General features: G+C 41.1%; 1 protein-coding gene across 4 annotated transcripts in view; it reads left to right on the top strand.

Annotated features, from left to right (window-relative positions):
- Window positions 1-2,541: 2,541 nt before the first annotated feature.
- Window positions 2,542-12,621, top strand: part of SNAPC1 (small nuclear RNA activating complex polypeptide 1) — a 34,892-nt gene continuing 24,812 nt past the window's right edge. For all 4 annotated transcript variants that reach the window (XR_013960211.1, XR_013960212.1, XM_080661862.1 and 1 more), the window contains exons 1-6: window positions 2,542-2,751; window positions 5,184-5,343; window positions 5,512-5,652; window positions 6,322-6,426; window positions 10,025-10,183; window positions 12,058-12,126. Coding sequence is in view for 2 of the 4 variants with exons in the window: in XM_080661862.1 (XP_080517988.1) it covers window positions 2,624-2,751; window positions 5,184-5,343; window positions 5,512-5,652; window positions 6,322-6,426; window positions 10,025-10,183; window positions 12,058-12,126 (762 nt within the window). In the remaining 2 variants the exon portion in view is untranslated. The remainder of the gene's footprint in view (window positions 2,752-5,183; window positions 5,344-5,511; window positions 5,653-6,321; window positions 6,427-10,024; window positions 10,184-12,057; window positions 12,127-12,621) is intronic.

Below are 12,621 nucleotides of genomic sequence, written 5' to 3'. Positions count from 1 at the left end.
GGGTGAGCCATTATAAACTTTTGCCTCACTGCCTGGTCTGCTGGTAGAATATTTAAAGCAAAAAAACTAACCAACGTGACCTGCTAACACTGCAAATCAGTGAGGAGCCAGCTCAGCCAATATGTCTCTGGGCAAATTCAACTGCCAATATTTGCTTCCCCTGCAAACTTCAGCTTTCTTACTTTACTGCTCATTTTTTACCTTCTCTGATCATTTATGTATCTTATCTCCCCTACTAAACTCATAGTTCCATCAAAGCATGCTTCCCATCAGATTCATCTTTGTTACAAAAGCCTCCTCTGTTTGCAAGGAATTCATGTAACATGGGGATCAGAGAAGAATTACTATCAGAGTTGCAGAATAGGGAATACAGGACCATGTTAAACAAAAACCTTCACCGCCCGAAACTTTTGTGAAAGTTTATTGAGCCATATGCCAGCCATATGGCCAGGTCCTGGGACATACAGTCTAAACCAGATGGAAAATACACACATGTCTGCCATTCTGGAGCTGATGGAACCCTTTTATACAATGAGTTTAGGGAAAAGAGATGTAAGTTGCTTTTGAAAGAATTGACATTGACTGTAGATAAAGGGGTGGGGTGAAGAAAAGATGAAGCAGAGGCAGTTCTCGGATAGGTGCCTAGTCCATAAGGAAGAAATATTTACTAATTTTTTTTTTATTAGTTGTGGGCAAAAGTCCGAAAGTTCATGCATAAAGAGAACTTGGTGGTGTCTGGTTGGTTCAAAGTTACAACAAACATTCAGGAATGTGTATAGTTTTTCTTAGTTTTAGCACACATATTAGCTGAGTGCTTCCATTGTCTCCCACTCTCCAATCCACTGCAATTTAATTTAGGACATTGTAGAATTTATCTCTTGCCAACCATCTTCTAGCTCTCCCAATGAAATCCATTCAATGAACAATTACTGAGGGCTGAGTGCATCCAAGATGTTTGTTTTGCACTGAATGTTTGTGTCCCCTCAAATTCAAATTCATATGTTGAAACTTAACCTCCAAGATGGTTAGTATTAGGAGGTGGGGGGCCTTTAGGAGGTGATTAGATAATGAGGATGGAGCCCTCATGAAGGGGATTCATCTACACTAATAAAAGAGAAACAAATTGTGATGCAAATTGACCATCACTCCGCTATACCCACCAGCCAGTCAGGAGCGTGTATGCAAATTAACCCAACAAAGATGGCAGTGGCCATGGAGCTGGAGCGAGCAGGAGGCTTGGGTTGCCCCCAGTGATGGAGGAAGCCAAGCTTCCCGCCCGCCCTGGCTGGCCCTGGCCTTTGCTCAAGGCTACAAAGTTTCAATTATAGAAGATAAATCCCAGATACCTGCTTCTAGCCAGCCCTGGCCTCTGCTCAAGGAGGTGCTGAAAAAAAAAAAAAGATAAAAAGGAGGGGCTGGGAGCTTGGGTCGCCAGGGGGTGTGGCCAGCCTGAAAACAACCCTCAGCCCCTCACCCAGGCTGGCCACACCCCCATGGCCCAATCCCTGTAAACGGGCACTGGAACATCCCTCAAGGAGTCCCAGATTGGAGAGGGTGCAGGTTGGGCTGAGGGAAACCCCCCTTGCACAAATTTCGTGCACCAGGCGTCTAGTACCCTTATAAAAGAGGCTCCAGAAATTTCCATTGCCCCTTTGGCCATGTGAGGATGCAATGAGAGAGAATCATTCATCAGCTGCCTCCTGCATGCCCCACACTGGGGACTGAGCCCACAACCTAGGCATGTGCCCTGACTGGAATCGAACCATGACCTCTTGGTTCATGGTTCCACACACAACCACTGAGCCACTTCAGTTGGGCCCTAGGCTTTTCTATCATAATACCTCTCTTAAAGAATATAAACAGCACGCCCTGCAATCAGAGAAATGGTGAAAAGTACAAAATATTACTCCATATCTAGCTCTAGGGATAAGCTAGGAGGTGGAGTGTACCCAGAAAGCCAATTTAGCCACATAATCAATAAGTATGTATACTGTAAAATAAATTCTTTCTGTTAAGCACTGTGCTAGATGTAGCGCAGGGGTGAGTGGATGGTGGGGAGATATTTACAAAACAATTTCTCAAGAGTGCTTGCAGAAGACTGCTAGGGCTCCAAGGAGAGAGCCACACAGCTCCCTATTGTGTGGTTATAGACTGTAAGAGCATGAGTCCAGTTCATTTTCCTAGTAAACCCTCTTTAGATCCACGAGAGGGTGGGCTGAGGCTCTGAACTGTTCTTCCCTAGCTATAAAAGTTGACTTTTGTCCCTCTGCTGCTTTAAGGGAGAGTGATAGTAGGGGTAAAGCCAATATTCATAAGCTAGCCTAATGTAGACCTAATTCCTTCTTGGGCTCACAAGACACTTGGGATGTACACATCTTCAAAGAAATGAAAAGGACTGATCTTAATTATGTATTAACAGAGAATTGAACGCTACACGCCCGCGCACGCGCAGTAAGCATCGAGCGCCGACGCTTGGTCCGGCTGGAGGTGGAGCTAAAGGAACCGGATATGACGTCACGGAGTGCGTGCGGTGTCACGTCGTAGGAGGCGGGGTGTCCGGGCTGGGTTTCCTCGACGACCGCCGCGGGCTGGACCGCTCGCGGAGTGCGCAGGCTTTGCAGGCATGGGGGCCCCTCCAGGCCTGCAGGCCGACTACGAGGAGCTGCTCAGCCGCTTTCAGGACACGGACAGCGTGCGCTTCGAGGACTTCTCGGAGCTCTGGAGGAGCATGAAGTTTGGGACCATCTTCTGGTGGGTGTTTCTCGTCCGCTACCCGCCTTTCTCCCAGGTCCGCTCTGAGGCGGCGTAGGTAGTTGCAGACCTCCTCTCTCCGCCTCCCTCCCGCCTCCCGTCGCCGCACCTGTGAAGGGCTTGGAGAAGTGGCAGTTTCTGAAATCCACCTCCACTTCTCCCGGGTCTCCTTTAGTGCTCCGGCTACGCGCTTTCCTTGGGCGATTTCATTGGCTTTGGTTGCATCCTTTTGCGGCCTCTCCCCGAATATGTATTTCTGCCTGGACGCTCTTCTAAACTCCTCTCATCTCCACTGCCCCAGCCTGACCTTCTCCAGTCTGGTTCTTCTAGAGCCCCCGTATTTCAAAACAAAAGAAACACCTAAGCCAGTGGTCGGCAAACTTAGTCAACAGAGCCAAATATTAACAGTATTGAAATTTCTTTTGAGAGCGGAAAACCGATTTCTGTGCATGGGCCACGAAGTTTCAATCGCACTGTACGTGCGCGCCCGCACATGGTATTTGGTGGAAGAGCCACACACAATGGGGCCAAAGAGCCGCAGTTTGCCGACCACTGACCTAAGCAAAGACAGAAAGAGCGATTGAATGAGTTCGTTTTATAAAGTGCACATTTGATCATGTCACTCCCTTGCTTACAACCCTTGCGTTGTTTCTATGGCCTTTGGGATACAGCTCAAATTCCCTATCGTGGTTGGCTAGACCCTCTGTGATTGGCCTCTGCCCTTCTCCGCAGCTTCATCGACCAATCCCCTGCACGCACCCTCTCGCCTCGAGCCTCTCTGGCGTTTGCTCAGCCTGGAGCTTTCCCCAATGCCCTTTGCCTGGCCACTGTATTCCTCACTCAGATTTAAGTTCAAATGACAATTCCTCAGGGAAGCCTTCCTTCGCCCTTCTAGGCTAAGTAAGGGGTACTGCTCTTTTTTTCCTATAGCATTCTGCTTATTTTATCTCTCAACTACATTTTATTATAAGTGTGTAGTTCAAAAGACAGTATTAGTGTTTAAGAGCACAGATTATGGAGCCCACCTGCCTGATTTGAATCAGAGTCCACCTACTGTGACTTTTGGTAAGTTACTGGCCTGAGCTTCCTTACCTGTAAAAGAGGGACAACGGTAATACCTCATAGTGTAGTTCTGAGGATTAAATGAGCTAATTAATATATGTTAAGTGCACTTCAAGTGCTCAGTAAATGTTCATTATTGCTATTATTTTTAAATTTTCCCTCCATTACACAGAGCTCTGTGAGGACAGTAACTGGATGCATCTGGTATCCTTTAGCATAATACATATAATATTGAAAAGGCTATGTAATTGAATGAATGAATTCTTGTGATTAAAACTTGGCTGAATAAAATGTAAAAGTTATCTTTTTTCCCTCTGTTGATGTAAAATAATTACCTACATAGTTTGTACATTGCAAGGGATGGAGGGTGGAGAGCTGCTTGTTGTACAGTTAATGATAGGAGAGAAACTATTTTTTAATAGCTACTACATGTAATGCATTTATAGCTTAATGTATTTAATCCATAGAACAACTCTGAAAAGCTGGTATAATGGATGTTTTATAGATGAGGAAAATGAGGTTTAAGGAGGTTAAGTAATTCTCTCATCACACAGCTAGTAAGTAGATGGTAGAGCAGATATGGAAACGTATATGTTTGCCTGTTTGCAAAACCCATGATCTTTCACTGTAACCCTCTTGGGAAATGTGGTAGTTCAGGAACATTTTGCTGGGGTTACCTCATTTTTTAGCTAATGAGAAAAAACTAAAATGGGGGAAAAAATTGGGACCACTTGAGGAGTAGGGGATTTTCATTAGAAGTGGCTTTGGTTGCCTGTACTTAAAGTAGGTATTTTGCATTCTTTTATTGTATTTATTATTTGAAGAGCCCAGGCTTTGGGAGTAAAGTGGAGTCTACTTTCCTATCCTGCTCCTGTTCCTTGTTTACTTTGGTGAGCTTTGCCCTGAAGAATTGAAAGGAGAGGGTGGAATGTATTTGTGGTCTCTTAACTTTTTTATCTAGGTGTCCCAAGGACAAAGGAGGTTTAGTGTGAATCCCTGAGTGTACTGGGGAGAATATCCATTATATATTAAAATACATGTAGCTTGTGAATTTTATTCTGTAACATAATTATGCTTATTTTGATATATAAATTCTTAACCAGGAATAATATGCATTCCCTACCCCCTTTGCTCCCTAATTCAGCAAGTCAAATTGATGCTTTATGAAGCTGCATCATGTTTACCTAGTGTACACCTGTGCCTCAGTGGAGGAAATACAAGCAAAGATTAGGTCTTTGTGCTTGAATCAGGAAGGGATTAGATGTGGAAGGCCCACCCAATTTCTAGCAGCTGCTAGAATATGCCTCTTGTAATTTTTGTTCATTACTTATTTACTTAAAGTCATAACATATTTTCTCTTTGTTTTCTAGTGGTAAAATGAGAAATTTAGAAAAGAACACATTTACAAAAGAAGCTTTAGCTTTGGCTTGGCAATATTTTTTACCTCCATACGCCTTCCAGATCAGAGTTGGTGCTTTGTATCTGTTGTATGGATTATATAACACCCAACTGTGTCAACCAAAACAAAAGGTAATAAATACTTGATGAGTTGTTTTCCACTAGCAGAAACACTAAACGGGTACAATATTTTTACAACAAACTTGATGTATACAGAAATGCCAGTGTTTCAAAGTATAAAACATCTGTGAAAAAAGATTTACATTCAGTAACTACTTTTTTTGCTTCTCTTGTTTGCAGATTAGAGTTGCCCTGAGAGACTGGGATGAAATTTTAAAATTTCAACAAGATTTGATAAATTCGGAGCATTTTGATGTAGCCTATATTTTTAGGAAGCTACGACTAGACAAAGCATTTCACTTTACAGCAATGCCCAAATTGGTATGTTACCTAAAATAAATTGTTTCTTCAAAATGAGAAATTATACTTCATTTGTCCATAAAGTACCTCAGTCTCCATAATGTGGGAAGATTATTATATAGTTTCCAATACTTGTAGAAAGGCTTCCTAAAATAGGAGAAAATGCTTTCTGTTACTTTTTGTTGCAATCAAAATTCAGGCTCTCCTTTTAAATGCAGTGTATTTCCGAATGCCATCTGTTAGGCAGATGGTTAGGAGAGAACATTAAATTCAGTATCTGCATTTGTTCATTCTTCATTCAAACATCAGAGAGGATACGGCTGAAAGAGGACCAAAGAATTTTAATGTCAGTTGGTGAAAAGTTGAAACTTCCACTAATAAAATATGGTATTTCTTTGATCTTATGACAATTGAGAAACTAGGTTAGAAGAGCACTAGGTTCTAGTTCTGGCTCTGTCATCACCTGGCAAATATGGAACTTCTTTGAATATCTGAATCTGTAAGTACTTGGCATGGCATCTTAAGGATTATCTCAAAAGTCTAACAGTCTTTAAAAAATGGATTATTTAATAAATATGTACTTAGTGCTGCTTTTGTTTCATCCATGTTTACTGATAGACAATTTTTGCTGCTGTCTAACTTATTTCCATACTTAAAAATATACTTTAAAAGACATTCATTATCAAATAGCTGTCATTTAGAATGAAGAAAAAAGTTCATCGAACTCAAGTTACGGAAGAATTTAAGGAACCAAATGATCGTGTAATGAAACTTATCACTTCTGATGTATTAGAGGTAAATTTCTTTTAGTTCTTGAAATTTAAAAATAAATTGTTTTATTGTTAACTATATATTGAGGTTATATCTTTATCTACTGGATACTGAAAAATTTTGAATGATTTTAACCATAGAATGAATATTATTTTCTCTAAAGTATCAGAAATAATACACCCTAAATATATCAAAGTTTATGAAATAAATCACAAAATACAGTAAGAAACAAAGATGTAGAAGACTGGATTTCGACTCAGGATATTTAGATACTGAAACCACCATTTGTATTTGACTTTTTAGGTAGATGATAAAACAAGAATTTAAAGTGACTTTATTTTTTTAAACAATGTGTATTTATTTCCTAAGTTCCTTTTTACAATGCTTATTTGAAAGCCCACTATTGAAAACTAGGAAGATTTAAGAGAAGATAGGCACAAAAGCCTATCTTTTAGGGTGATTGGCGAGGAGGGTCTGAGGGCCAGGCTACGAGATGCCTACTCCTAGAAGCTTCTAGGAATGGAGTAGTCTGAAGGCATCCTGACTTGATCTCACATCTTTCGCTTGTCACAGATCTGCTTTGGAAGCCTTTTCTCAATACCTCTGTTAATTCTATTTGTCATGTCCTTGTCTAGCCTTTGACCCATACTCATTGATAATCCTTTAATTTAATAATTTTCTACTTGCAAATGCTTTTATGTCTCCATGTCAGTAGACCTGAATTCTGGAGATGATTCTGCCACTCATTAGTTTTAGTTTTGTGGTAAAGGAGGCATAATAAAATGAAAAGGATAGGATATTGAATCAAACATCTGATTTTTTTTTTAATATATTTTATTGATATTTTTACAGAGAGGAAGGGAGAGGGATAGAGAGCTAGAAACATCGATGAGAAACATCGATCAGCTGCCTCCTGCACACCTCCTACTGGGGATGTGCCCGCAACCAAGGTACATGCCCTTGACCGGAATCGAACCCGGGACCCTTCAGTCCGCAGGCCGACGCTCTATCCACTGAGCCAAACCGGTTTCAGCCAAACATCTGATTTTTAAAAAAATATATTTTATTGATTTTTTTACAGAGAGGAAGGGAGAGGGATAGAGAGTTAGAAACATTGATCAGCTGCCTCCTGCACACTTCTTGCTGGGTATGTGCCCACAACCAAGATACATGCCCTTGATTGGAATCGAACCTGGGACCCTTGAGTCCGCAGGCTGATGCTCTATCCACTGAGCCAGACTGGTTAGGGCAAACATCTGATTTTTAATTCGAATTCTGCTACTTAAATATGACCTTCAGCTAATTATTTTATTTCTAAGTTTTGTTTTTCATTTATACAATTATAATAATGGACATTAAGTGCTGAGTTTTCAACATGTACCAGGAACTATGTTAAATGTTTATGTTATCTCCCTAATCATCATAGTAACCTTGCAGAGGAGGTGGTATTTTCCTGATTTTAAAAACAAGGAAACTGAGGCTCAGAGAAGTTATGTAATTTGCAAAAAGTAAGGTGCAGCCTGGCTGGTGTGGCTCAGTGGTTGAGAGTCCACCCATGAACTAAGAGGTCACCAGCTCGATTCCCAGTAAGGGCACATGCCCAGGTTGCTGGCTCCATCCCCAGGAGGGGATGTGCAGGGGACAGCTGATGGGTGTTTCTCTCTCTTCGATGTTTCTATCTCTCTATCCTTCTCACTTCTCTCTCTAAAAATCAATAAAAACATATTTAAAAGTAAATAAAGGAAGTAAGGTGTAGACACTGGATTTGAATGTCCAAGTCTATAAGGCTCCAAAGTCTAAGCACTTTATTTTGTGTCTTAACACTTTAATTTTGTATAATGATTTACTAGTACATTATACAGAGCACTCTCACTTTTATAAAATCAGTGGGTTAGGTGGCATTACTTCATATCTTTACAGTGGCATTACTTAATTTTGTACAAATGTGGAACATGATTCTCAGATTGAAGGATTTGCTCAAGGTCATAGTCTAGCAAGTGACAGAACTCAGGCCAAAACCAGGCCCAACTAATGGTCTTTCCCCTGTATTGTATTGCATGTGGTAAAATAATGGGAGTACAGCACATTGTAAACTGTAAAAAGTTATGGGCTCCCCATGTCTGGACATTGTTCCCCTTTGAAAATCTTGCATATATGAGCACTCACCACTACTGAGCAGTTTCTGATCCCTTGAACAGAGGTCTGTTATTCTATCAAAATTTAGAAATGAATTGAGCAGCCCAACTTAGGGATGACTCAGATGTCACTAGTTCCCTGCTGAACTTTGAGCCAAGTCCCAATACCGGTTTTATTTGATTTCTTAAGTGTGCTGTCTTTCTTCTTACCCCATAGATCTACCAATTTAGCTGAAGGTTTCTGGGAGAGAAAGGTCTAATTAATGAACAATGCCTCAAATGGTGTCATAAATCCCCTCTACTTTTTTTTTTTATAAATATATTTTATTGATTTTTTACAGAGAGGAAGGGAGAGGGATAGAGAGTTAGAAACATCGATGAGAGAGAAACATCGATCAGCTGCCTCCTGCACACGCCCTACTGGGGATGTGCCCACAACCAAGGTACATGCCCTTGACTGGAATCGAACCCGGGACCCTTCAGTCCGCAGGCCGACGCTCTATCCACTGAGCCAAACCGGTTTCGGCCAATCTACTTTTTTTAAGCCTAAATTTCAATACTGAAGTAATGAAGTTTTGAGTACAGGCACATAGGCTTTGAGACATGTGAAAGCCAGCACATCTCTGGGGATTAGGTGAATCATACAGGAACTTCCAGCTGAGCATAAAGAACTATGTGCAGCCCTAACCGGTTTGGCTCAGTGGATAGAACGTCGGCCTGCAGACTGAAGGGTCTCAGGTTCGATTCCGGTCAAGGGCATGTACCTTGGTTGCGGGCACACCCCCAGTAGGGGGTGTGCAGGAGGCAGGTGATCAATATTTCTCTCTCATCAATGTTTCTAACTCTCTATCCCTCTCCCTTCCTCTCTGTAAAAAATCAATGAAATATATTAAAAAAAAAAGAACTATGTGCATATCCTTGGTATGATAATGTAAAATAAAAACGGGATTTTAGTTATCAGTAGTGATATTTAATGATATGTTATACTACAAATAATTTTTGTTATATCCAGGAATGCAATCATTTTTTTTTAAAATATATTTTATTGATTTTTTACAGAGAGGAAGGGAGAGGGACAGAGAGTTAGAAACATCAATGAGAGAGAAACATCGATCAGCTGCCTCCCGCACAACCCCTACTGGGGATGTGCCCGCAACCAAGGTACATGCCCTTGACCAGAATCGAACCTGGGACCCTTCAGTCCGCAGGCCGACACTCCATCCACTGAGCCAAACCGGTCAGGGAGGAATGCAATCATTTATTAGTCTTTCCCCATGCAGTGTATGTTATTTAATGTTTGTTGAGTTGAAATGAATGAATCCATACCTCTGGAAAGCAGCCTCTTTATTAAATACAATTTTCAGTATACTATGGCATGTTATTCCTTATAAACACAGTCACTTTGGAATGCCATTTTATTTTGTGTTGGTTTTGCCTGTAAGTTTTTCCTATAAAACTGAATAAAAGACTCATGTTTTCACCTTTAGGAAATGCTGAATGTTCATGATCTTTATCAGAACATGAAACATGTAATTTCAGCTGATAAGTCCAATCCAAACAAAACCCTCAGCTTGGTAAAGGATGATTTCTTTGATAATATTAAGACCATAATTTTGGAGCATCAGCAGTGGCACAAAGACAGGAAGGTATGTGACTGCTTGTTTGATACTTCGCCTTTGCAATTGCAGTAAACACAGAAGGCTGGACAAGGGTGATGATGTTGAGAGGCAGCTAGCTGAGTGGCTGCATTTTTGTGGAGCTAAGATTTGGAAGGCTTTACTTTTTTTTGGCCACTTATTAGCTATGTGATGTTATTTAACCTTACAAACAGATTCTATATAGATTACATCTATAACTAAATAATAATAATTAATAACAATTATACATGTATAATTAATATATATAACTATATAATTATAGAGGAATGAGTCATCCTGGTGTACCACAGATTAATTGCATTCTTTAAAATTTAGCGTCTTCTGGAGGTTGTGCTCTGTGGGCCAAATCCTGCACACACATGTGTTTTGTTTGTCACAGCATTGTTCCTAACGTTGTTTTAATAATGTGAGTTAGTTAGTAATGTAAATATTTGTAGACTTCATGCAAAATTCCAGACACCCAGCTTCTGTTAAAAGTCAGAGCTTTGGCACTCCTGGTCCTGTTTTGCTGCATGGCAGCAGATAGCTAGCTAGACCTGAGTGGTGGCTGCCTCCACTGTGCCCTGCCAGCCTTGGATTATTCATTTACAAGTCTCATCAACTCATCTGCACTTTGATTTTCTGGCCCAAATACTGAGGCTAGAGCTACTCATATTCCACATTAACCTTTTCAGCTGGAGAAACTTTTTTGCTCTGGAAACCTAAAGGCCAGCCTTTGAAACCACTACTCAATCTTATTTATTAAATACTTCTAAAAAAAAAATTAAAAAGCAATTTCTGATTACTTACTGTGAATGTGATAATGTGTTAATGTGTTCTCAAATGCTAGGTAAGTTTTTAGAAATATTTGTTGCTTCTTTGGCTTTCCATTATATAAAAGGAGCTGGCTCAAATTCATTTTAGACAAAAAATACAAGAAAAGTGATGAGATGACAGTTTTGGGGAGAAGGAAATACTTTGCTTTCACATTTATTTTAATGAGGTAGAACGTTTGAATAGTACATCCTTTTAACGAACTATCTTTAATAATTACTAAGACCTCTGAAAATCTAAAGGAAAGAAGAATAAACTAATTTTTCACCCCACATAAAATCTTCCTTCATTAGGAGGATTAAGGCATTTTTTTGATGAATTTTAGAACTATTCTGAAACCTAACCATGATCTTAATTGTCAGGTGGTGAACCATCCTATCCTATATAATAAAAGGCTAATATGCAAATTGTCCCTTGACTTGGAGTTTGGGAGTTTGACCAGGGGGTGGGGATGGCTGGCCAACCACCCATGGCCCCTCCCCCCGGCTGCCCCTGCCCCCGATCAGGGTGGGCCGGACCCCCATCCATGCACAAATCGGTGCACCAGGCCTCTAGTCTAACAATAAAAGCGTAATATGCAAATCGACCACGCTATGACATGCACTGGCGCCAGGCCAGCCAAGGAGGGTGCGATGCACTTGGTCGGGCGCCTGCCATTGCCCCACACTTGCCCCGCAGAGTGGGGCACAGGCCACTGGCTGGTGGAGGGTGATCAATTGGGGTGGGTGGGCTCTGTGATCACCCCAAAGAGGGAGGCCCAGGCTACCTGGCTGAGGGCACTGTGGTGGGTGGGCCGGGCCTCCCTCTGTGGGGTGATCTATTGCGGGGCTCCCAGACTGCGAGAGGGTGCAGGCTGGTCTGAGGGACCCTCCCTCCCGCCAGTGCATGAATTTCATGCACCGGACCACTAATACTTCAATAATGTGAAATGATCTTTTAGCTTCTCAGTAATTAAGTAAATGATTCTCACTGTTCTGAAATTGACTTGGAATTAATGTTTAGATCATTTGAATTATTAATGTGTCTATATAAATTTTTTGCTCTTTCAGAATTCATCCTTAAAATTGAAAGATAAAGATGGAGAAGAAAAGAGGAAAGGAAATTCACAAGAAGCAGAGGTCAGGAAAATTCACTGTGATTGCTGATAGGGCAGTATTTGATTGGCTTTTTATTTTATGTGTGGCTATGATTCTGTATACTAAGCATCATGATTTTTGGTCAGTGTTAATAAATATCTTAGAAAATTCCGAAACCTGGGTTCTGTGACGAGCTAGTCTGTTTTTACTGGAAACTTTGTGTAAGACCACAACAGGTGTCGACTGGGAGTGAGAATGTTGACAGGTTTAAGCAGAGGAAGGGAAAGATGATGCTAGAGTGCCAAGGGCAGAATTAGGGTTTTGTATTATGTCTTTTCTCACTTCCTGTCAGCCTTTCAGCTGGTGTGGAGCTCAGGCTACTCAGGACTGCTTCCTACCTCTAGAGGTTTCATCCATCTTAGTGGATGAGACAAGAGCTGTCTTTGGGCATAGGCCAATGAGGTGGGAATGGCTTCATCACCAAGGCTTTTGTTCATGTTATCCTCCTTAAACCCTGAAGGAAAACAATCAGTAGCT

The sequence above is a fragment of the Plecotus auritus genome, assembly GCF_963455305.1.
Source record: "Plecotus auritus genome assembly, chromosome: 1".
Taxonomy (NCBI): Eukaryota; Metazoa; Chordata; class Mammalia; order Chiroptera; family Vespertilionidae; genus Plecotus; species Plecotus auritus.
Note: the sequence above shows the minus strand (reverse complement) of the source record. Positions and strands in the feature narration are given on the sequence as shown.